Source organism: Chionomys nivalis, chromosome 3 (genome assembly GCF_950005125.1).
Source record: "Chionomys nivalis chromosome 3, mChiNiv1.1, whole genome shotgun sequence".
Lineage (NCBI taxonomy): Eukaryota > Metazoa > Chordata > Mammalia > Rodentia > Cricetidae > Chionomys > Chionomys nivalis.
Window position 1 is genome coordinate 83,218,548 of NC_080088.1, and position 25,120 is coordinate 83,243,667.

A 25,120-nucleotide genomic window follows, 5' to 3' on the forward strand; every position below is an offset into this window, starting at 1 on the left:
ATTAATAAGGTTAGGGGTGGCAGGTTAAACAATGGCGGCATAAACTAGTACCCAAAATAAGCTAAAGCGAAACCACCAGCAGTCTCCCAAATTGCATAGCAACCAGAAGCTGCTTACATTTAAAAAAAAAAAAAAGAAAAAAACCAAAAATCTCTGGTGTTTTATTCTGCAAGAATCTTGTCAGCAGATACAAACATAAAACTGACGCTTCTAAATCGGAATTCATCAGTTGCGTAAAGAACTGACAAGGACAGAACACAGTACAAAGCCAAAGCCAGGGAAAGCGCGCGAATAGGCAGCATCCAGCTGGGCCCTCTTTGGAGTCTCAAGACAAAGCCGGGTCCCAGCACGCACTGCGGCCTAGACTACATATCACAGCATGCAAAGCGCCCAGGCCTCCCCGCTGGACTTCACTCCCCGGCATACAAGGCTCGCTGGTCTCCCGGCCAAACTACGCTTCCCGGCATGCTCTCTTCCGAAAGCAAGTCGGCAGCCCGAGAGGCCTGGGGTCTCGGAGCAGTGGGTTCTGTCTCCCTCCGTTCCGTAGTTCTTCGGCGTCTGGGAGCCGGACACTGCTGCTCGGTGTCATTTCATGAGCGATAGGAAACTCCGTCCCGTTATTCATCGCCGGGATCAACTGGAGCCCAAATTGCCCCGGGGTGGGGAGGGCGGGATGGAGGTTGGGCAAGTTCGGTCTGCTGCAGCCAATGGTGTCCGAGCGGCTGCTCTGTCACCATGGCGACGCAGGCCGCCCGCGGGGCGACCATCCTTCCATTGGGTAGAATCTTTCTCGAAGGCTCGAGAAAAAGGAAGCGGAAGTGGCACGTGGAGGGGCCGGTGGAGGCGCCGGTGAGTAAATGCCGCAGATTCTGGAAAGTTCTCCTCAGTAGGCTACATAAGGCTGAGAGATTGGGACCTCCCCTTTTGGATTGGTAGCTCAGCGGCGGCGGCAGCAGCGGCGGCGGCTGCGTGCGAGAAGGCGAGCTGCGAGCGGTGGCGGAGGCTGAGCTCAGGCTCGCGGGGTAAGCCTGAAGCATCTTCCCAGCCGGTCGGGAGCAGGAGGCGCACGCAGCGGACCCGAGGCGGAGGCTGACCGGGCCAGCCATGTCGGTGGTGGGACTAGACGTGGGCTCACAGAGCTGCTACATCGCGGTGGCGCGGGCAGGGGGCATCGAGACCATTGCCAACGAGTTCAGCGACCGCTGCACCCCGTAAGTAGGAGCCTGGGTGGCCGGGGAGGGCTCGAGCTCGCCGCTTCTCGTGGGAGATGGTGGCCCGGAGATTCGGAGAACCGTGACACCCTGCGACCACCTGGCCTGGCTTGGCCTTTCCCGGGTCGCCCCCCGGCTCCCCACCCAGCTTCTTCCAATCTGGCACCGGTTCCCACCTCGGCAGGAATCTCCACGGAGCCTGAGCTGCCGAGCCTTTTCTTCCGCATGGTGAATCTCCAAATGACCTAGAAGGTTCCAGAGCCTGTGCGCTGCTGCTTGCCTAGGGAGCGGGTGGACTGTTGTTAGCGACCACAGAAACACTATGGTAGAGGAATTCATCGACTCTGGATTTGCTAATATTGCCCTAGTGCCCTGAATCGTTTTTTGGAAGAGTCCTTTTTAAAGCTTAACGTGAAAGCCGTTCGTGAGAGTTTCCAGACCGAATGTTTGTTTATTTTTGGCACGGTTTAGAATAAGCAGTACAAATTTCACATTGTTGTTCCTAGCACGTTGCTGTGCAAAAACCTCGGTGGGAAAGATGGATTATTGTCTCCGAATTAAATAATCTGCAGCACTGTGGGAGGGCAAACGGAAGTAAAGAGCAACTTTTTGAGGGGGTTAGTTTCTGAAGGTTATGTAGGCAAAGACCTGCGTGTGCAGTCAATGACAACAGCTTTTGCTTTTATAGGCAATTATTGTAGGTCTTTTTTTTTTAAGTGCAGAGTCCAACATTATTAAAACCTGAAGGTAAAATCATTCTGACCTTAGATGATTTATGTGCAGAGGAACGTTTATGAGAGAATAGGAAATAAGCCTTGCTGGTAACTCACTCTCTGAGCAACGCAGTGTGGTACTCTGTCTACCTCTTTACAAAGCCATGGTCGTCTGTTTGGCGGTTAGGAGGAAAGATGCCAGTCTTTCGGTGTGCCTCTCTCCTGTGAGTGTTTCTGTGCTTCTACAGGCTCTGGATTTTTTTTTTTTTTTTTTTAAAGCAGCTCAGAGGAAAGCAGGGGAGATGATCAAGTCACTGTTGACCAGCATTTTCGACTGATGTATTATATTACTGTTAAGCTACAGGGTTAACAATTGGATTGGCTACTGATTCCTATTACAGTTGGTTAGTTGACTTGGAAAATGAGAAGATCGAATGTCTAGTCTCTCAGCTCAGAATCCCAGAATTTGTAGACTGCACCTTAAAAGACCCAGCCATTGCTGGAGGATCCCTGGCTTTTAGGGTGACATTTGGTGTACCTGCTTAGACCACTAGGTCGAGGCTGTTTCTGTCCTAGCAAACTTAACCGTCCTCAGCATCGTCCCATTTTACTCATCTCACTTACCCATGTAGGCGCGGAACTGAACCAAAATTAGATTTGGTTTGGATTAGTAATGCATAACGGGGTACTCCTAATCCAAAACCTTAATCACTGCCTCCTCCACACAAGCCCTCTCCATCTTGTCCCTGTTCTGTTACTACGCGTTCCCTTTCCGTTGCTGAGAAAGCTGTCTGTCTCCTTGCATCTTGTCAGAGCAGGCTTAAGTGACTGATTGGTCACACTCCTTTCCCTCTGCACTTGTACTTGAGACTGCAGTAACTTTGGCTGTAGCTCTTTCTTGCTTGACCTTATGGGAGCCTCATCTGTGTGCTCTAAACTCTACAGGCAATGCCACAGACCTCTTAGTTACATAAAACCTTTTCATTTGTAAAGCAGCTGGTAGATCAGGACAAAAATAAGTGACAGTGACATTTAGGGTTGTATGAAGCTGATGACAGAGGTACAGTTATGCTCTACTTTTTGTTGGTTGTGCATAATGCCAAGTTTAATAATACTCTAAATTGAGAACTTGCAGAATTAGTGCTGTTCCAGTTCTTTGTGACCTGGTGACACTGTCTTAGCACGCGAGGTATGGAGCTAGAGTGCCCGAGCTACCAGTAGACTAGCAGACTTCTTCATTGGGGTGAGCAGGGCTAGCAGTTGTCAGACCTGCGGCTTTCAATTATTAACATCCCCAGACTAAGTTTGGAGTATCAGAGAAAGTTGGAAGCTGCAAAACTGGGCTTCGCTGTTGGAGTTCCCTCCTGTCGGTTTAGAAACGGTTTTGTGTGCTTTTGGACAAACGTGGAACGTTTGTGTTCTGTTCTAGGTCAGTCATATCATTTGGACCAAAAAACAGAACAATCGGAGTCGCAGCCAAAAATCAGGTATGTTCCTGAAGAGAAGAATGCCCATTTGGCTTAAAGGGAAATCCCAGCGGCGCCCCAGAATGGTGCACCGATGTTTGATACAGTTTCGGTTTTAAAGTCGTAACTCGGCAGGAGAAATGGCTCAATCAGAGCACTTGTTGCTCTTACAGGTCTGACTCCCAGCGCCCTCCTGGTGGCTCATAGCTGCCTGTAACTCTACTTCTTACATCCTCTCTGGCCTCCACGGGAACCAGGCACACATGTGCCGTGCATACTGCAGACACTCACACGTGCACACTAAAGATGAAAGATATGGGTGTCAGGTGTTCGTTTGGATCCTTTGGGTGATTGCTTCATCATCCCCAACCTTGTTCCTTCTCTCCTGTTTCTGTTCTTAGATTGTTATTGGCAGCCTTAATTAGGGTAACTTCATTGCCTGTGTGTGTGTATGCATACATATACATATACATATATGAATGAATGAGGAAGTACTGGGATTAAAGGGACATGACGCCGTGCTTGGCTTTAAAATGTCTTAAATGACAGACACTTTATTTTTAAAAAAAAAAAAAAAAAAAAAAGCCTGGCTAGTGAGGCTCCTCAGTGAGCAGAGGCACCTGTTGCCAAACCTGACAACACGAGTTCCATCCCAGGGCCCCACGTGGTGGTGGGAGAGGACCAACTCCTGCGGAATGTTCCGTATTTGTGTGTGTGTCTCTGGTTTCCAAGCTGACTGGATGAGCACACTGAGCCTTGGGCACTGCCCAGCTGTAAAAAAATAGTAGCCCCTTGGTGCTTCCGAGTTTGAGTGACGTCGTTGTTCGCGAGGAACCTACCTTTGAGTGACGTGTCCTCTGAAGTGGGTTGACTCAAGCAGTAGATGAAGAAAACCCCTTCTCAGAACAAGTTGGCATATTTCCATCTTGTTTTCCTTCTTAGCATGTGTACCTGCGAGCAAGACCGCATCCCAGGGAACAGGTTACCTAAGTACCCTGTTTTTAGCACGCATGTCCAGCAGTGTGAGATGGGTGTGGATTTGGCAATAAGATCTGTGTCATCACCCCCCCCCATAGTCATTTAGACACTTTTGAGATGACCCTTACCTCATCTACCTCTGGCATAGGCCAGTTTCTAGGCAGAAGTGCGCGCGGTCCTTAGCCTGGCAGTGCCCCTGAGTCTGACTTCAGTGGGACTGTGAGCTCTGGCTTATTTGTGGGGAGAAGATGGGGTGCAGCAGTGCAGTTGCCGAAGCGTTTGAGAGCTTTGGAGACAGTTGCACCGTCTTTTCCTTTATCCTGCAGATTTTAAGATCTGCCCCAAAGTCTGATGCCACCATTGCCTTTCCTTCTGGCGTTTTCCATAGAAGAAAGTACAGTAGGAGCTATGTATGCATTCATGGAAAATCGAGGACTCTGAGGGAAAGTTAGGTATTACTCCCAGAGTTGGTCTGAGTGGCACAGGTAACGGCCTGAAGCTGCTGTAGGCACTGATAGGTTGTGAAGTTAGAAGTCTGAGTCTTCCCTTTCTTTGGCAGCAAATCACTCATGCAAACAATACAGTGTCCAGCTTTAAGAGGTTTCATGGCAGAGCGTTCAGTGACCCCTTCATTCAGAAGGAAAAGGCAAGCCTGAGCTATGACTTGGTCTCAATGAAGAATGGAGGCGTTGGAATCAAGGTAACACAACTGATCCACTGGGCTCTGAAGGAAGCGTCTCTAGAGGGGAGTGCTCAGTTTAATATTTTAACCCAAGCTGACTGGACACAGTGCGGTCTTTCCCTCGTATGGTTCCTTTTCAAGTAGAGTTAATAGAAGCTGTCTCTTGAGAATTACTTAGCCGATCGTACATACTCACATAGGTTATTTGGTGTTCCTTCTAACTTTCTAGTAATTTTTTGGTTGCTTTGGGTTTGTTTTTTTTTTTATAAGAAATTCAAGTAATGTTGATGGCTCAGACGTGGTCAGAGAGCCCTTTGGGAGCCTGTGAGAGCAGTGGAGCACCAAGCAGAGAGCTGACTAAGAGCTGCTGTCTGTGGCCAGCCCACACTGATGACTCAGCCCTAGCTTTTCCCTCCTTTTCATCTCTAGGGAAAAGTTCTTCCTTCTTTTCCTCCCTTTCTTTTTTAGTTCCTTTTTTCTTCCCAAACCAGTAAACTCAAATTATGTGGAGCAGGGTTCGTGCTAACAGTGAAGTGTTGGAGTATGTCCGCATGTCCCACTGTGTCGTAGGTCATGTACATGGATGAAGAGCATCTCTTTAGCGTGGAGCAGATAACAGCCATGTTGCTGACTAAGTTAAAGGAAACTGCAGAAAACAACCTCAAGAAGCCAGTAACAGATTGTGTCATTTCAGTAAGTAGAACCCAGCCAGGCAGTGTGTTTGCTTGCAGCTTGCCTTTCTTTGCTGCGGTATTGCATATATGCATGCTCTTTCCTTACAAGGTGTTCTTGAGTGTTCAGGAGCATTTCAAAGTAAGCTCGAGTGATAATTTTAGCTAGAAGCTGCAAGGGTTCTTGACTATAGTGGGGTCTCCCGTGGAGCTTTCTGAAAATATAGGTTAACTGGCTGCATCTGCATCTGTGTTCTCTCCGGGACAGTTGGCTGCTGTAATACCAGGGGTTGGTGTTCTGAAGAGCTTCTCACAGTACAGTGAAAGATTCCTTCCCTTGGCTGAAAACCAATGCTTTGAGAATTACTATTTTGTTTGTTTGTCTTTTAAGGCAACTCTGAAAGCCAAGGAAATCACTAGAAACAAAAGTCTAGATTTATGTTTATGTTTTGGGGACTGGCCAGGCCACCCACTGTGACTTCATTAGGAGGCTTGCGAAGCAGTTGGAGGTCCTGTGTCTAGTGTTGCCCCTCTTTGCAGGTCCCCTCCTTCTTCACAGACGCTGAGAGGAGGTCTGTCCTGGATGCTGCGCAGATCGTGGGCTTGAACTGCTTACGGCTCATGAACGACATGACAGCTGGTAGGAGACAGCCCCTGGTGGTGTGTTCTTTACCGGTGCCTTTTAAAGGATGTGATTTAGATCTGCATTTGTGTTGACTGATAGCGCTTTCTTGGTTAAGGAAAACTTGCCGGGCGGTGGTGGCGCACACCTTTAATCCCAGCACTTGGGAGGCAGAGGCAGGCGGATCTCTGTGAGTTCGAGACCAGCCTGGTCTACAAGAGCTAGTTCCAGGACAGGCTCCTAAACCACAGAGAAACCCTGTCTCGAAAAACCAAAAAAAAAAAAGGAAAACTAAGTTTGGATAACCAGTCTCCTAGCAGGCTTGGTAGTGTAGATACGTTGAAGAGTGGTGGGGCATTGGCCGGCAGTCAGGAAGAAAGGAGCAACTGGTTCTTTATAACACGTGGAGGGTCTTCCTGTGACAGTAAACCCCTGAGAAAATGGCCTGGGCAGCTGGTAATGTGCCTTCTTGTTTCCCTTGCAGTTGCTTTGAATTACGGTATCTATAAGCAGGACCTGCCAGGCGCGGACGAGAAGCCTCGGGTAGTGGTGTTTGTGGACATGGGGCACTCCTCTTTCCAGGTGTCTGCCTGCGCCTTCAACAAAGGGAAACTGAAGGTAAAGTAGAAACTCCTGCGCTGGACACCGAAGGTGCTTGTTGAAGATGGAGCTCCCTCTTGGCAAACTCTGGAGGGGTGGTAGTCTTTTGTGTTTAAGAGAAACAATGTTAAGGCTGTCTTCAGTGCAGATGGTAAGGGCAGGCAGTACCACAAGAGACTTGAGAGACTGGCCTTCCTTCAGCTGCATGCTTCCTGACCTGGATTTATGTAGCTCTGAGCCTGTTAGCTTTTTGTTTGAATAGGACTATCTAAGAGTCTAATTGAAGTGTGATTGAAAGTAACCTGATTCTTTCTCTTGTTTTTTTTAAACAACCTTAGGTCCTGGGCACAGCGTTTGACCCCTTCTTAGGAGGAAAGAACTTTGATGAGAAGCTGGTGGAGCATTTTTGTGCTGAGTTTAAAACCAAGTACAAGTTAGATGCAAAATCTAAAATCCGAGCCCTCCTTCGTCTGCATCAAGAGTGTGAGAAATTGAAAAAGCTCATGAGCTCCAACAGCACAGACTTGCCACTGAACATTGAATGCTTCATGAATGACAAAGATGTCTCTGGGAAGATGAACAGGTGCTTGCGGCTGGGGTTGTACACATGAAGTGGGCGAAAGGTAGAAGTTTAGCCCAGTAGTCTTTTTTTTTTTTTTTTTGGTTTTTCGAGACAGGGTTTCTCTGTAGCTTTGGTGCCTGTACCGGAACTAGCTCTTGTAGACCAGGCTGGCCTCGAACTCCCAGAGATCCACCTGCCTCTGCCTCCCGAGTGCTGGGATTAAAGGTGTGCACCACCACCGCCCGGCCCCCAGTAGTCTTTGTTACCCTCTCTTGACACGTGTTTGACGATATGGCCATTGACTGTAAACACCATTGTATATAACTTAGAATTTAGGGATGCGGCTGTGAAGGATGCTTTTTGTGAATGTGTGTGTGCACTAGCGTGTCTGTTCCTGCCATGGTGCTCATGTGGGACTCAGGACAACTCTGAGGAGTCAGTTTTCTCTACCCAGGTTGTCAGACTTGGCAGCAAGTGCTTTTGCCTGCTGAGTCGTCTCATCAGCCTGTGAGGGCTTTTAGAAGTACCTTTCCTCAATGTGATTAGTTTCTTTGTATATTATCCACAGAGTTTTCTCCCCATCCTCTTTATGCTGTGATGTGTATATATATACATATATACATGCGATATACATTTTATATAAAATCAATGACGTGGACCGTGTGGAATTTAGGGTGCTGAGGAAAAGGCTGAATGAGTTGGGTTGGTAAAAACCCATAGTAATGGTTGCCGCTGGCTCCTTTCATTTCTTAAGGTCCCAGTTTGAGGAACTGTGTGCAGAACTCCTGCAAAAAATAGAGGTCCCCCTTCATTCACTGATGGAACAAACGCACCTCAAGGCCGAAGATGTGAGTGCCATTGAGATAGTTGGAGGTGCCACGAGAATTCCAGCTGTGAAAGAAAGAATTGCCAAATTCTTTGGAAAAGATGTCAGCACCACACTCAATGCGGACGAAGCTGTGGCCAGAGGGTGTGCCCTGCAGGTGAGGTTCTGCTGGGCTTCCTGGGGTCACATGTGGAGCCCTGGGCCTGCTTCCCTTCCAGAGAAAGTTCCTTTAGATGACCCAGTAAGCCTAGCACACTGCGGGACTGCTGTGGAGGTGAGAAAGGAGAAGGCCCAGCTGCTGTTCTTTTTGGTTTTGTTTATTTTTGTTTGTTTTCTTTTTTTGATTTTTTTTTTTTTTTTTTTTTTGATTTTTTTCGAGACAGGGTTTCTCTGTAGCTTTTGGGGCCTGTCCTGGAACTAGCTCTTGTAGACTAGGCTGGCCTCGAACTCACAGAGATCCGCCTGCCTCTGCCTCCCGAGTGCTGGGATTAAAGGCGTGCGCCACCACCGCCCGGCTTTTGTTTGTTTTCTTTTGGTTTATTTCTTAGGTTTTTTGGTTTGGTTCTGTTTTTTGAGACAGGGTTTCTTTGTGGCTTTAGAGCCTGTCCTGGAACTAGCTCTTGTAGGCCAGGTTGGCCTCAAACTCAGAGATCCTCCTCCTTCTGCCTCCCAAGTGATGGGATTAAAGGTGTGTGCGGCCTCCGCCACCACCACCAGGCCCCAGCTGGTGTTCTGAGACGATGACTAGAAATGGGCCTGGTTGGGAGATGGCAGAAAACAGCTGACGAACGCTCGTCAGTGTGTGATGCTGGCAACACCTGACTTCAGGCACAGGAGGGAATCAGCTGTGATGATTGAGTTGAGGAAGAACGTGTGTAGGGGTTAGGAGTGTTAGTTACCAGATGGTTCTAGAAAATAGTTCTTTTTCTACCCCCACATGAAGCTGAAGGGTTACACTGGTGACACAGAAGCACGAAATGTAGATGTTGGTAGTGAACAGAGAATGACAGTCGTTCACAAGTAAAGGAGAGTCTGAACGAAGGTCTCTAGAGAACTCACCTTGTATGACACAGGAGAGAGAGGGCAGCCTTGCCCGTTGTCTTGTCATGGCCTAGGCTGGCTTTGGTTTATCAATGTTGGTTAATTGTACAGGATAGTGGGCTTCCTTACAATGGTGTCGCATGTCTATAGGTACATGTAGAGTGTTTGACCCCTGTTGCCCAAGTTAACCCCTTGCCATGGGTCATTTACTCCATAGTAACCCTTTGCAGGGAGGAGTGTGCGCCTTTATTTCTCCTTCCCCGGTAGGTGGAAATTGGAGTTCCTGAAAAGGAGCACATTTCTGGCCTCTGCTTTGAGGGAGACTACTGATGAGATGTTCTCCTGGTGGGTGTGTGTGCTTTCTTCATTTGTTTAGTTAGTTTTGTGGGTCCTGTGTAGACAGGCTGCCCTGTCCCAGTTTTGACTTTACAGATTATATTGAGAATGCACACATTTTGAGTTTCACCCCTTTTGGTGCTTTGACATGTGAAAGCAATAAAGCAGAACTTGTCATGGGTGTCCACATCTCAGAGAGAATCAGCTTGTAATTGAAAATGCCACCAGCAAGGCATTTATGGGAAAGCCTGTGTTTTCAGTCTGTGAAACTTGGAATTAAGGATTGCTGGCCCCAAGATCGTGATTTGTCCTTGTGGCTGGTGATTAGCGTACTGCTAGGATGACACATTCCTTATTCTTAAGGTGACACATGCTGCAAGCAGTGTAGCTCTGCCCATCCCAGTAGAATCGTCATAGGGAAAGGTGTATGGAAATACTGTGCTGATATTTCTAACCTTTAAATACCTTGTCTTTTCAAGTGTGCGATTCTCTCTCCGGCATTTAAAGTTCGAGAGTTCTCCGTCACAGATGCCGTTCCTTTTCCAATTTCTCTGGTCTGGAACCACGACTCAGAAGAGACCGAAGGGTATGTAGCCACAGATAGCTTTCCGATGCTGTCTTCAAATAAGAGTTGAGTGACTAGAGAATTTTTGGGGGCCAAACCTATCCTCCTCTGCATTTGGTTACTGTGAACAACAGGCAGAATTAGTAAGGTTGTCAAGTTGAGCTGTGGATGTCTTTGCTGCCTTCCTCCTAGTGTTCATGAGGTGTTCAGTCGGAACCATGCTGCTCCTTTCTCCAAAGTTCTCACCTTCTTGAGAAGGGGACCTTTCGAGCTGGAAGCGTTCTATTCGGACCCTCAAGGAGTTCCATATCCAGAAGCCAAAATAGGTAAGCAAATCATGTGTGCACCAGCCCTGGGACTTAGAGCTGCAGCTCGTTGTTAGCGTAGAAACTACTTCTACGCTGGAACTACCTCTGTAGAAGAGTCCTGAGGAGTCTTTCTTTCATTGGACGCTTTGACCTGGACTTGCTAGCCTAGCTGCTTTGTTGCGATAGTCTGTATTTCAGAATACTGGCCACTGACCTCCCTGCAGGATTAAGTGTTGTTGGCGAGGTGTTACTTCAGATCCCACAGCAGGGCGGCACTTGGCAGGTCTTCTTGTGTACTTCCTCTCTGAAGGGGCGTCTCTTCAGGTGCATTTTCCACTGGGAGGCTTGCCATTGTCCCTCCACTTTTAGTGTTATTAACTTCATGTTTTTTATATTGGAAAAGCTGCTGCTATTGCCAGGCCTCTAAGAGAAAGCATTGGGAGGACTCGAGTCTGGCCGGCTGCCTTTTCTTCTGCAGACTAAGGTGTTGTGGCCTGTCACCTGTTCACAGTGTGGCAGGATGGCAGCTGGAGAAGCTGTTGACTGCAGGCCTGAGGTTGTCAGGGTTGGACTCTGCACATATGTCTCCTTCCTAGAGATGAGCTGTTGCTTAAGTGTTGGTGTTCTGCTCACTGATGACGAGCTGCCCGTCAGGCGCACTTTCACATTCCGTACTCATGAGTGGCGTGCCCAGAAGGGTTTCTGTAAAGGACCATTTGGCAGTTACTTCCTGACTTAGTGGTTTGTGCCAGCCGCCATGCTTGACTGGCCTAGAAGTTAAATCTAGCAGTATGTGCTGTGCAGACGGCTCCTATGTTAATGTTGCCTTCCACGTACCTCTTGAATATAACTAGTTCAAACACTTACTTGTGGAGACTGGGTCTGTCTCTAGTCCTGGCTATCCTGGTGCTTACTATGTATTCCTGAGTGCTGGTACTAAAGGCATGTGCCATCATGCCCAGAAAAGTACACATTTTTAGACTATTATTTGTATGAGAGTGCACGTATGGAGGTCACGGGAATTTGGGGAGTTGGTTTTCTTCTTGTACTGTGGGTCTAGGTTTGAACTTGGGTCACCATGCTTGCACAGCAAGCCCTGAGCTGCTGAGGCTGGTGACTTAGTGGGGGATAACTGTCGACACTCGACTCTGCAGTAAGCACTCATTTGAAGAGGCTCTCCAGAGCAGTGAGCCTCATCCTTCCTAACTCTGTGACCCTTTAATACAGCTTCTGACATTGTGCTGACCCCAGCCATAAAATTATTTTTGTTGTTAACTTCATATCTGTAATTTTACTATTGTTGTGAACCATAATGTAAATATCTGTTTCCCAATATTTTTAGGCCACCCCCTATGAAAGGGTTGTTTGACCCCAGAGGGAGTAGCAGTCTACAGGTTGAGAATGCTGCTCCAGACCAGTTCACAGCAGCATTCAGACGACATTCTCCGTGTTACTCTGCAAGGCTGTGGGACTACCCTAAGAGTGCAGGCTTTGATGTGTGCTGCTATTCGTGTCCCCTGTGTAAAACATGACTTAAATAATTTTGATTATTCCATCAGAAGATTAGTATTTCCTAAAAGACTAAAAATTTAGCATTTGCTTGGTCCCGTCTTAGATTTGCCCACAGATTCTCATGTCTGGTGTGTGCTCATCCACCTGGAGATGAGGAGGAGGCAAAACTGTTTTGCAGGAGGAGTTCCTGCCCCTGGTGTCTGCCCAGTGGGTATTACCACAAGAGTGTGCTTCCTTCGGTTTAATGGCATGAGTTGTAATAGACTCCTAAGAGCCTGCTTAAGGGACTTGAAGTTGGTTGGGGTGGAAAAACAAACAGTTTCGGCTTGATCTCTTAGCCTTGTGTTTTCTTGGCTGTCTTTGTAGATATAAAATTTCATCTCTAAACTGGCAGTTTGTTTTTGCTCTAGGCCGTTTTGTTGTTCAGAATGTTTCTGCACAAAAAGATGGAGAAAAGTCTAAAGTCAAAGTCAAAGTGCGTGTGAACACGCATGGCATCTTCACCATCTCCACGGCATCCATGGTGGAAAAGGTCCCCACTGAGGAGGACGACGGGTCTTCTGTCGAGGCAGACATGGAGTGTCCAAACCAGAAACCAGCAGAAAGCTCGGATGTGGATGTAAGTGGTTGGAGTGACTGTCAGTTCAGAAGGAAAATTAACTTCATTCTGAGCTGTGGGGGGGGGGAGGTTAAATATGTTTTAATAACATAGCATTGATCAGAAGTTGTGTAATAATAATCGGTCCTGCCAGTTCATGGCAGGATATTAGAACATGCTACATTGTGACTGAAGTGCATGACCTCTTGGAGAAACTGGTCTATAACTAAGACAAGCTGCTTTTTCTTTTCTTGCTATGTTAAATCAGATGTTGACTGGCTAAAAACAGCTATAAAAATTGAAATGGAAAATGGTTTTGTTTCGTTTTCATTGTATGGCAAAATTGGTGTTGGTATTCCAGGCCCCATTTTTATTAGCATGGCTTTGTGGGTTGGGGGAGTCAAGAAGAACAATGTCACAGATAATGGTGGCGTTGAGACTGCTTAGCTTAGCCTTGCAGTTGATTTCTGGGAGCAAGCAGAAGTGGCTTACAAGAAGAGGCAGACAGACAGTGCAGTTTTGGTGTAAGACTTTGAATCCACTGGTCTCAAACACTGAAGGACTCTTAGAATCACAGGAACCTTAGCTTGTTCTCATCTGACACTGTCGCAGAGTGACTGGCTAGTGCTTCATCCTCTCAGGGTCATAGTGCCTTGGATGTGAGTAATGCCTTACCTCAGTGCTTGCCTTCAGTTCTAGAAGCTGTAGGTGGAACATGTGGAAGACCTGAGAGGGTTGGGCAGGGAATAGAATAGTTGAGCCTTGGTTCTCTAGCCGTGGGGAAAGGTCATAGCAGCACAGACTTGCCAAGAACTGGGGGCTACCAAAGAGCTTCAGGGGTCATTTCCTTCCCCTTTTGTCTTGAAGCCCTATTTTTAGGCAGGGTTGCTAGTTGACGTGTACTAGTTATTCTTTGTTCTGAGATCCCTTGAGGTAAGATAGCTGAGTCATGAAGCAGGGGTGATAAGCCCTGGGATAAGCCATAGTGGTCCTTTCTGTAACTCTTGAGTGATGCCATCAAGGTACGTGCTGCCGCTGCCACTCGAGTTCAGACACTTGGTTTTGGAAAGAGCCTGGGCTAGTAGCCGGCCCATTTCCTGTGCTGATGAGAGTCAGATCTGTACAGGGCTGGAGAAAGGCTCTTCAGGGGACTCTGAATTGTCACCATCGATCAGAGCCCCTGTGGATTATGTAACTGGTTATAACACTGTCATTCATAAAATTTCTTACAGGTTTGAAATGTTTCACGAACTTGTTTTATTTTTATCTAGTACCTTTTCTGCCCACCTACTAAAATTTCAGAAATTGAGAGTACTGTCTTTGGTGCCCTGTAACTTTCAATTCATACAGTACACCTGCTTTCTACATCCTTTGTGCCTGGGCTTTCATTTCAGAAAAATAGCCAGCAAGACAACAGTGAAGCTGGAACACAGCCCCAGGTACAAACTGATGCTCAGCAAACCTCACAGTCTCCCCCTTCACCTGAACTTACCTCAGAAGAAAACAAAATCCCAGATGCTGACAAAGTGAGTGACTCTTCCAGTTCCTTCCATTAGACAATGTTGCAGCATGTGATGGTTAACGGTGTAGACCTGGGGTTTCGAGAGGAATCCAGGCGACTGCGGGCTGTAGGGTTTGTTCTCTGTTCGTTTTCTACACAGTATTTGGCTAAAGAGCCGCAAGAAGGAGTACTCGGACTTACCCTGGGAACCAGTGTTTTCCTTTAGATCTCAAAGCCTCTGATAATTCCACTCCAAGATGAGCCTAAACTAAAGCAAAAGTCTGCTGAAGGCAGAAGTACCTCCTGATGCCAGAAGCAGAAAGATGCATCCCAGCACTGCAAGAGTTGCTAAAGAGTTGGTTGATTAATTAGCTAATTCGTGGATTTTAGGAGTCTGGTCAGCTTTTCCTCCTTTCAGCTTATTATCAATTTTGACTTAATTTGATGGTCTAATAGCTGGCTATATTTCCAAGTGATTGTTCCTTTACCTTGCTTCCAGAATTGGAAGCTAAATAAAACTAATGTGTCCCTTGGAAAATGGCAGCTTGTAAATCAGACCTTTCAAACTAGTGGTCTTGTTGGTAGTGAGGAGCCCTCATTGTTTCCAGCGCAAGCTGTGCTTTGGCGTTCACATCTCTGCAGGCTTCCTGTAAGTGATTAATTCTCCATTGCAGTCTGGTTTCCTCTCGCCTTCTGAGGATACCTTTCCCCACTCAGGCAAGTTTCAGAAGGGAAGGGCTGCTGGAGGCCACAGGAGATTCTTTACTGGGTTTTCGTTTGCCTCTGTCCTGATTAATCCTGCAACCCTTAGCATTAACTCTGGGTCCTGACTGAGTTGTGAAAGCTGCTTTTGTTTTTGCCCCTTACTAGAAAAGAGTTGAGGTGGTAACATTTATTTAGAAAACGGGTCCTCACATTTCAACATCTTCCCCTTGATTTAGAGTTACATGTCAGCAGACTTCTGCAGATAGCCTCCGTGCCTTTCTAGAAAATAACATTGGGTTGGCTCCTCAGCCCTTGAACATGTCTTGGAGGGTTTCTCATCTGGGTTGGCATGCCACTCTGTGGTTGTGTTGGTTTGGCCAGGGGTTGGTTGAATTTTGTACTCCTTTTGTTTCTGTTAACTGCCGTAGACTACAGTTTAATCTGATCCTGGAATATCAATTGCACTTCTGTGTCTTGTCAGCGATAAGCAGTGGGTTGGTATTTCTCTGTTGAGGTTCAAGGCATGATGCATTGGCACTGCAGGCCGACCGCATGGGCCACAACACTTAGCCGAGGTACGGTCTCTAGGGAACGTGTATGTGCTTTGTGCTCGTAGTGCAGCCGTTGAGCAAGCCCTAATGTTTGTAGCTCAGGTGCCCAGGACAGTGATGCAGTGGATTGGTAGTTCCACCTTGACATGTTAGCCTAGGCGATCCTGCTAGGTTCTGCACACCTAGCTTAAGTACCCTGTCACTGCATCTCCTCAGTAGTGAGTCATTTGGGACAGAAAGCATGGTAAGAATCTGAGGGCAGGGAGTGGGCAGTGTCTGGAAAATTGAAGGCCACCTCCAGAATTGTATTCCTATCATGTAAGTAATCTAGAGTAAATACATTATGACTAGCTAGCCTTTCTCCAGAGTATTTGCTGGTAATGTTTGAGTTAATTTTCCTTTTAGTAGTCACATACACATATCTTAAGGTTAGGATGTTAAGCGCTTGTTTTTTATACACCTAGCATAGTCCAAAACCAGTTTTCTGTAGTGTTTTTATGTTTGTAAGATCCTCTCATCTCTTTGTGGCCCAAGTTGGCCTCAAAGACATAGCTAGAGGCTCCTGAGTGCTGAGGCGACAGGTATGACCACTGTACCTGGCTGTCTTGAGAGTTCCAAATGAGAAGTGATACGGCCGAAAGGCAGGTAGTACCTCTGCATGTGATACACAGACTTGTAGGGGTGCTCTGGGCGCTAATTCTGATGGGAACAGGTACTGTGCTGGGCTGGAGAGAGTAAGATAGTCGTTCCAGCACTGACTGAAGCCTAGCATCTCCAGTGGTGTTCTGAGTGTATGTGACAGTGTCATCAGGTTCTAGACTTGACGATTTGTAGACTTACAGACTGGTGTGACTAGAGAAGGTGGTGGTGATGCAGTAAGATGGTGCACGTAGCTGCTGCCATAGTTCGAGGTGGGTGGTGGGCGCAGATGCTCTTCCACACTTCCAGCGTGAGAATTAGAGATTTGTACATGCAGCATCAGTCAATGTGGTGTTTGATTTCCAAGGATTAAGAATTTTTTTTTTCTTAACCCTCAAGGCAAATGAAAAGAAAGTTGATCAGCCTCCAGAAGCCAAAAAACCTAAAATAAAAGTGGTAAACGTTGAGCTGCCTGTAGAAGCCAACTTGGTCTGGCAGCTAGGGAGAGACCTTCTTAACATGTACATTGAGACCGAGGTAAGCGTTTTTATTGGGTGTTTCTGTTTGGTTGTTTGTGCATACTGCAAGGGATGAGTGACTAATTCCTCACCAGGAGTGAAGTTTAACTGAGTTCACAGAGCAGAGAGAGGCAAAGATGAAGCTCTAGGGAGTTTGTTGGGTATGGATGCTGTGCAGGTCTGTGTTTCAGTAGTTGTGTTTGGTTGAGAATAGCTCTGTTCTTTGACATAATGTGAACAATCGAAGCACAGGCACTGTAGGAAGCATGCCATAGAATTACCTCTTAAAATACCTGTGCATCACAGATGTGCCTTCATAGTCTCAAAGTCAGGAAACTGAGGGGAATCACTGCATTTAGAAATTGTAAAAAATTACCCTTTTGTAAATTGAAGAGTATATTGAAAAGCGGGACGGCCTAATGTTACCTTAGAAAACAACTTCTCCATGTGTGTTTCTAAGTCGAAGGACCATGACATTTTGTAGAAATGTTTCATGAGGTACAGATTAGAATGAAATGGTTTTATGTGGTCATCATGCCAACACGTTGAGGTGTGGCTTAAGTCGCTGGGAGTCGGCTAACCTCTGCTTCCTGACAGGGGAAGATGATAATGCAGGACAAACTGGAGAAGGAGAGAAATGACGCTAAAAACGCAGTGGAGGAGTGTGTGTACGAGTTCAGGGACAAGCTGTGTGGACCATATGAGAAGTTCATATGTGAGCAGGTAGGCCCAGGATGTTTAACACTCACCCTTCTGTGCTTGTGGTCACTTGAGTGTTCCAAAAACAAAAGTTGGAGAGCAGAACTGAGAAGGCCCTGGACAGGGGCTCAGCTGCCATGAGTGTCGCCTGTCACTCGAGTAGTCTTCACCATGCAAACGTCTGCTCTTGAGAGACGTATGACATGAAGGCTGGAAAGATGAATAGGAACCCTTAGCTTCTATGCTGGTGTTCTCTGGGCAGCCGTCTGCTGCTGTCACCCATGAGGCATGTTCAGCACTGTTACTAAGCATCACTGGCCTGTCGCCATTTCTTTTCTAACTGAAGCTCTGGGTAGATCCAGAAGCACAGCTGCGTATCAGATGGAACTTGGGAAAAAGACTGGCCAGACTGGTGTAGGGACTAACTCATAAAGATGGTTTACACTTGGGGAAGAACCCCTGCCCCCCAATCCTCGACCCCTGAGCTGCCCTACTATGTACTTTGATTACTGTCTGTGCCAAGCATAATTGAGACAGTTGCTTTGGAGAGTAGGGACATAAATTGCTCTTCCGTGACCCAAGCATGACTCTGGAGCTGGGTTCTCAGGTACAGCATTGTGAAGCAGAAGTGTTAAAATCATTGTAGTAAGACAGAAGCCCCAGTGCCTGTGCCTCACGTGACACCATAGGACTCTAGTTAATGTGAGGGGAACCCAGTGTGTCCAGTCCCTCTTGGGTGAGCTGCTGGGGTCATTGCCTAAGATGTCTACTTGGGTTAAGAACCTCTGAGGTAAGACTGCCACTAACCTTTATCTTTCATATAAAGGAACATGAAAAGTTCCTGAGGCTTCTCACAGAGACAGAAGACTGGCTGTATGAGGAAGGAGAGGACCAGGCCAAGCAAGCATATATTGACAAGCTGGAAGAGCTGATGGTAAGCTCTTTGCCCTGACAGGTGCAGCTTGCACTGTACACCGTAGACAGTTACTGAAGTGTAAGGTTGGCAGTTGTTAACCCCTCTCTTACACTTTAGAAAATGGGTACTCCTGTTAAAGTCCGGTTTCAAGAAGCCGAGGAACGGCCGAAAGTATTGGAGGAGCTGGGGCAGCGGCTGCAGCATTATGCCAAGATTGCAGCGGACTTCAGAGGCAAGGTAGGCGCTGCTATTACCCCGATGAGTGACCTGGACTTGGCCAACACGTGACCTCAGGATCTCTAGCCTAATAAATGTTGAGTGAGGAGTATTGGTGTTTCACACCAAGGTGGATGCAAACTTAGGGAAAGTGGGGAGAGTAGATGTGTCTTCAGAACTCTCTAGTGTCTCTGTGTTTTTTGTCCAGGATGAGAAATACAACCACATTGATGAATCTGAAATGAAGAAGGTTGAGAAGGCTGTGAATGAGGTGATGGAGTGGATGAATAATGTCATGAATGCTCAGGCTAAAAGGAGTCTTGACCAGGACCCTGTTGTGCGCACTCAGGAGATAAGAGCGAAAGTCAAGGTGAGTGTGTCATCTTTTGTCTGGACGGTCAGCATGACACATGGCGTTTTCCCTATAAATCTTTGACCTCATCTGGACCGGTACTGGCTTCCCTAATGCATTATTGCCAGTACATACATTTTTCCTAGTTGGCTGCATGCAGTACATTGAACCCCTACATGTCCCAGCAGGTGCTGTTTGTCCTTCTTTTGAGGAAACAGACACCATTGAGAGCAGTCAGTCCTGCTCCTGTGGAAGGGAGACCAGCATGTGTCAGGTGTCAGCATTAATCCTGTGGGAGAAAAGGAAAATGGGCGAAGTAGGTCAGGATGCTCAGCTGTGCAGAGCAGCAGGTTGGGCATTTGACCAGGGGCGCCTTTCATTGTGCTAGAGCCTGAGAAGGAAACAAAGGGTTGTCTGGGTCACATGTGAGGAAGTCCGGGGAAAATCGGCTGTTTTAGCCACTTTGTAGTTCTGAGCTATAGACTGCATCTTGAAGTGACTTAACCGTGAGTCCCTTCATGATTCCCACATTTTATGTTGCAGCCATAAGGTAGCATTTATAGCCACTTAGCAAGTCCCCAAGAAACCCTAGGAGGTAGTCACTTTGATCAGGCTTGTCACTATGGTTTGTACAGGTTTGATGAGACAAATGGAATTGGGTAAGAAAATTCTGAATTGGGAGTGTGAGGAAGTAGTTGAGTGAACTGGGTGGATCGAAGCTAAAATCTAATGGCTAATTTTGTCTTCTTAGGAACTGAACAGCATTTGTGAGCCTGTTGTAACTCAACCCAAACCAAAAATTGAATCACCTAAACTGGAGAGAACTCCCAATGGCCCAAATCTTGACAAGAAAGATGATTTAGAAGGCAAAGATAATTTTGGTACTGAAGCCCCGCATCAGAATGGTGAATGCCACCCTAACGAAAAGGGCTCTGTCAACATGGACCTGGACTAGGCTCTGCGCCAGCTTCCCCTCCAAGTCATGAAATGTTTGCCATAGTATGTGACTCTGTACAACAGACTGAGTATTTATATTTTCTTTCTTTTTTTTTTAAGACTGTCTAGAAATTTTGTGTATTATATGGGGGAAAAGAAAAGCTTGAGTCTGTAGTCTTTGACCCTAAGGGAGAATGACCTTGGTGACAGAGTCCTGTGGCAGTGTGACCCACACTGAACGCTGTGCAGTATTGCCGCTTGGACCGCTGAGGAGATGAGTTTCTTTTGAGGAGACAGACTCTGCCTGCTTTTCAAGCGCTCCGTGATTGGAATCTCTGAGCAGTGCTTCTCACCAAGGTGTTTTTTTTTTCTTTTGCATTTTCTCTCCATTTCCGCATGTGTGTGGCTGTGGGTGTTTATAAATGAGATTAAGTCTGATTTGTAAGGGCTTTCAAAAATTAAGTCTGCCCCATAGAGTGATTTTGCTTCCATTATTACACATTCAGCGAGTGCAGCGCAGCTAGTGGCCTGTAGCAGCATGCAGAGCAAGGCTGTAACCATCACCACAGTGCACTGTCCCGTGGAGGTGCGACAGACACGGGAGATGTATGGATCATGTGATCATTGTGACCACCTCATGAGCTTTAGAATAAAGTTCACCCTGTGGTGTCATTTCTAAACGGCTCACTTTGTCACTGACTCAGAATGGTATTGGGGGACAAGTACATCTTAAAACATGGCACCTGCTGGAAACCCCACCCTGGAAAACCCTGCTGGCGTCCATGACCGTCCCCTTGTTCTCTGGTGACTGACCAGCTGTGGGTGGGTCGGCTAGTCATTACCCACCCGGGGTTTTTCTACAACTATAAGCCCAGAAGGTTCCTGTAAGTGTTGCCCAATATTGAAAATTCACATCTGTGGTGGATTCTGGTCTGAAGCCAGCTTCAAATATTTTAGCCAGATTCCACCTTGGGTGGGTTTGAGTGTTCTTTCTTTAGGTGTTCTGTGTCCTTCAAGGTTTTGCTACGTAGAGTTTTTTGAGCTCAGGGTGGCGTGGCTCCCTAGGGAAGGGAATCATGGTTGTCAGCAAGTGGCAGAGGAAAATTCTTCACCTGGTGTTAACCAGGAAACCCAAAAAAACCAGATTTGGTCAGTATCACCTTCAAAGGCACACCTTCCAGCAAGGTCCTATCCTGTCTCCTCAGCCAGCGTGCCACAGCTAGAGACGTCACTCAAGTGCAAGGCTGTGTATTTTGTGTGTCTGAATGAACTCTGGTCCTCTGCAAGAGCAGCAAATGGTCTTAATTGCTGAGCCATCTCTCCAGCCTGTAGGTTCTGTCTGCTTCTGTCACTTAGCATCTCCAACATCTGTACTCCAACTATTTGTTGCTTGTGGCTTGACACAATTCCTTTTGGATTCTGACAGCTTTCACACAATTGTAAGAAAACCTCCCTTAAATATCAAATTAGCGCTTACTATTACTGTAAGGCTCTCATCTTTATGTGGGTAGTGAACACTGCAATGGCCGTCACTCTCAGGCTCAGCGCATCTTCCCACGCACTTCTCACAGGGCCTCTTGGTCCTGACACAGTTGTATCATCGGGCCCTATTCTCACAAAATACCATTTACAACTATTGCTTGGATTTGAGATCCATTCAGAGGGTTAGCCCAATCAACCTAATATTTTGTGATTTAAGTTTTGCTTAAGAATCTTGAATGCTTTCCTCCTACCAGACTAGTGATTAACCAGGTGTGTGTGTGTGGGGTGGCTTTAAAAGAAGTCAGATGGATTACTTCAGAGCCACTGAGCAATTAAACGTAGCCCACTGAAAAAGGCAGACAAGTTAGGTAGAAAGCGTTTGGCCACCTGACTGTTGAAGCTACTGGGGCAACCTGATTAAAGTCCTGTTTGTCCCTATTGAATGGCACGTATCTCTGATCAAATGATTCCTGAGCTTAACCGCCCTGAGAATAAAGCCTGTGGTGGACCCTCTCCGCAGCAAAGTAAGAAAACCCAACTGAGCCGGGCAGTGGTGGCGCACGCCTTTAATCCCAGCACTCGGGAGGCAGAGGCAGGCGGATCTCTGTGAGTTCGAGGCCAGCCAGGTCTACAAGAGGCACCAAAAGCTACGGAGAAACCCTGTCTCGAAAAATCAAAAAAAAACAAAAACAAAAAAAAAACCAAAAACCAACTGAAAGTGCGTGGTCTGAAGAGTGGACCATAGGAAGAACGGTGGTCGAGCAATTTTCTGGACGCGAAACTCAGAAGGTCCAGCTGAAACAGACCAAGCAGTGGTTCAGGCAGCAGGTGCGGATGCTCAGATGTATTCCACGGGAACCCAGGAGGAACCTGGGTTACACAGACTCAAGTGGAGGAGTGCGGCAGCCTTCTTCTTCGTTGTGGTAGGGTCATTATTGAATAGTCGACTAATAGAGTGAGTCCGTGCAAACAACTTCAGAAGGCTAGTAGTGAGGATGTCAGAAGACAGCAAAGGACCGGCCAGACAGGGCACGGATCGGAAATGCCATAGAACATGCCCTAGTGATCTGCAAACGGTTGCAGTGTGGGTCACTGCTGCATTCCAAAAACACACTGGACAGGCAAAATTCCGAAAGCAAGCGGTCACCTGGGGGCAGTAAATGACCTCCAGAGACCATGTGGAACCTGGGGTGGGGGTGGAAGGCTAGGTCTGATGATTTCTCTTAGCTCAATTTATCAAGGAATTGTACGTCAGAGACATTAACACCGCAAACTCAAGGGACCTTTGAGTGCCCTGTGTCTCTGTCCATCTGGCCTCCCCCAGGTCTCGCCCTCTGCTTGTTTCCTGCTTGGTACTTTCTGGAAGGATCAGTGTCAGCCAATAGCTGACGTCATCCCTGATGCACTTACTACACAGCTGTCTCATCACAAACCATTTCAAACTCCATTCCTCAGAGAAACAGTAAAATTGTGTGATTAAGATAAGACCTAATGGGTTGGCCTGGAGATGGCTCAGCGGTTAAGAGTAGCTCTTCCAGAGGTCCTGAGTTCAATTCCCAGCAACCACATGGTGACTCACAACCGTCTGTAATGAGATCTGATATCCTCTTCTGTCTAATACTCTCTTCCATCACGCAGGCATACAAGCATGCACATACGTAAAATACATAAATTTTTAAAAAGACCAAACTGAAGTCACCAGCCCAGCCACCAGTATGGTAGGTGGCATTTTGGTTGCTTCCAGGAGACAGGGAGGGCACAGCCAGAACTGGGGCCACCTCTGGTGAGTGAGCGCACATCTGTGGACCAAGGCTTTGCAGAATCGCATTCTCACTGTGGTACCATTTCCTTCCTGAGTTAGTACCACCCCCCCCCCCCCCCCCGCTGCCCTGGCTGGGTACTCTTCTCTTAAAATTGGTAAGAAGAGACCTGGGCTGGCTGAAGAGGGTCCTGAAAATGGAGAAGAGGATGAGGAGACATTAAGGCAGGGCTGAGGCTTTGGTGAGAAGGGCCATAGTGCAGCCCAAATTCTATTTCCTTGGCATGGTGGCCCTGCCTGCCCTTCTACCTCTCACATACGTATATCCTGCCCCCCTCACACATACACATGCACACACACGTACACATGCACACACGCATACTAGTTTGGGGATGTGTAGCTCCAATGGCCCAGGAGTGGTGAGCATTATGGGAGGAAAACCTTTACCTCTTAATCACGCCCCCTGCTCAGGATCCCCTCTCCCATTCCCCTTTCCCAGCTGCCATCTCCTGTTCTGCCCCCCCACCCCTTGTTCACAGTGATGTGTGTCTCTATGCCACAAGGCTGCGTGCTCTTCTGTTTGTGTCTCCAGACACATTTGTGACATACACATGAACTATGAACCGCTTGGGAGTGAAATGCAGTTCCACGCTGGCCGCGCTCCGTGTGTCTCGGGAAAATCTGCCTTCCTTCTAGAAAGCATGGTATCTGTGTTAGGTTTCTGGGCCTGCTGCTGGTACACAGTAGCCATAGGCTGCCTTCAAACACATGTTTATTCTCCCACAACTCTGGAGACCAGAAGTATGAGACCAAGCCTCTGGGGCCCACCCTTCTCCTCCTCTCCCACCTCTTTCCCATATATCTCTTTTTGTCTTTTGTAAGGACCCCAGAAATACCCACAGTGACCTATCATCTCAGGACCAGGAGCATAATGTAGTCTGCAGAGCTCTCACTGGAAGCCCAGGTGTGGTCAGGGTTGAAGAGGACAGAATAGCCCCCCCCCCCCCCGCGCCTCTGATCTGCCACCTGTACTGGTCCAAGGGACCGGTCCCCTCTCCCCAGCTCCTAGGAGCCACACCTAGCCTGAGTATTGGGGTGGAGAAAAGGCCGAGCCCCTCTTGATAGAGCTCATCTCATAGCAATGGACTTCAGCTGCTAACAGTGTCTATTCCCGGGAACTGTTAGGAATGGATGGGAGACCACATCCGTCCGAAAGCAGGCCTCCCTGCAAAAAGCACACTAGCAAACTGCCATCTGTTTCCCAGCAACCTCCCTGCTCTACCCTATCCTCGGCCTCCTCAGAGGTGGTCGGTGGGGGAGCTGTTTGGGGACCTCTGGCTATGACCACCTGCTTTGACTTTTCTCCACACAGTGAGACACTGACTTCCCAGAAAAACACTGTGATGACTTATTCTCTGAGATTTCAGCTCTAATTGCTTCGGGAGGAGCCCACCTGGACTGAGATCATTTCTTCATTTTGTTCTTCATTGCTCCCACAGGGCAGAGCTTAATCTCAGTTAGACCTTTTCCATTACACAGGAAAGAACTGGCCAAGCAAGGAAGGCAGGGTCCTTAGCACTTAGGAAAGAATCTGCCCCAGGGTGAGTGCTCCTTGCTTTCCTGCAGCTCCGCTTCTCTTTCCTGGCTGCAGAAACTGTCGGTGAACATGTCGGAGCCAATGAGGGACAGATCTGGCTTCTCCCCGAGAGCAGACACACAGGGGACCTCGTGGCACTGCAGGGCCTGGTAAATGCTGGGCCATTTGAGCTCGGGCACCTTCCAGCGAGGCTTTCTTTGTGCTGGTAGCAGTCTGGGGGAAGAGGATAAGTGTGAGGATTCTTTGGGTGTCTGGAGACTGGCCGCTACAAGAGCCCCAGCTGAGGACGCCAGCATCCCTTCCCCTTGGCGGTTGGTCACCAGCTCTTTGCTTCTGGTCATTTCTAGTGCCATGGAAGGCCAACTGCTCCCACCTGTTACGATTCTTCTCTGGTTCCAGCCGCTCCCCCACCCACCCTGACACCATTTCAGTCACACTGAACTCAAGTGCAGGACTTGTCCCTTGGCTCTTCCTTTAGGGCTTTGTGCTTTTATATTCTTATCGCTTCTCTTTTTAATTTCTTGAAAAATATTTTTGTTTTATGCATATGGGTGTTTT

At 47.5% G+C, this 25,120-nt stretch overlaps 2 protein-coding genes across 2 annotated transcripts in view; one reads left to right on the forward strand and one right to left on the reverse strand.

The window, feature by feature from the left end:
* Window positions 1–876: 876 nt before the first annotated feature.
* Hsph1 (heat shock protein family H (Hsp110) member 1) lies at window positions 877–20,408 on the forward strand. Its single transcript, XM_057764776.1, has 18 exons — window positions 877–1,211; window positions 3,354–3,411; window positions 4,928–5,068; window positions 5,621–5,743; window positions 6,262–6,361; window positions 6,828–6,961; window positions 7,282–7,526; window positions 8,260–8,488; window positions 10,188–10,294; window positions 10,466–10,599; window positions 12,504–12,712; window positions 14,086–14,217; window positions 16,487–16,624; window positions 17,203–17,328; window positions 18,131–18,238; window positions 18,338–18,457; window positions 18,645–18,806; window positions 19,540–20,408. The coding sequence occupies exons 1-18, from the start codon at window positions 1,105–1,107 to the stop codon at window positions 19,741–19,743; spliced, it is 2,577 nt and encodes an 858-aa protein (XP_057620759.1). The 5' UTR covers window positions 877–1,104; the 3' UTR covers window positions 19,744–20,408.
* Window positions 20,409–23,983: 3,575 nt separating this feature from the next.
* The window catches only part of LOC130871353 (WD repeat-containing protein 49-like), a 48,237-nt gene continuing 47,100 nt past the window's right edge, over window positions 23,984–25,120 (reverse strand). Inside the window, exon 19 of the mRNA XM_057764699.1 lies at window positions 23,984–24,775. Coding sequence (XP_057620682.1) covers window positions 24,538–24,775 — 238 coding nt within the window. The 3' untranslated portion in view covers window positions 23,984–24,537. The remainder of the gene's footprint in view (window positions 24,776–25,120) is intronic.

What these genes read in the sequence shown, in the direction of transcription:
- Hsph1 (XM_057764776.1), top strand. Translation starts at nt 1,105, where the DNA reads ATGTCGGTGGTGGGACTAGACGTGGGCTCACAGAGCTGCTACATCGCG. An exon ending in GAGTCGCAGCCAAAAATCAG is followed by an intron (nt 3,412 to 4,927) that starts GTATGTTCCTGA and finishes TTTCTTTGGCAG; the next exon opens with CAAATCACTCATGCAAACAA. An exon ending in CAGCGGACTTCAGAGGCAAG is followed by an intron (nt 18,458 to 18,644) that starts GTAGGCGCTGCT and finishes TTTTTTGTCCAG; the next exon opens with GATGAGAAATACAACCACAT.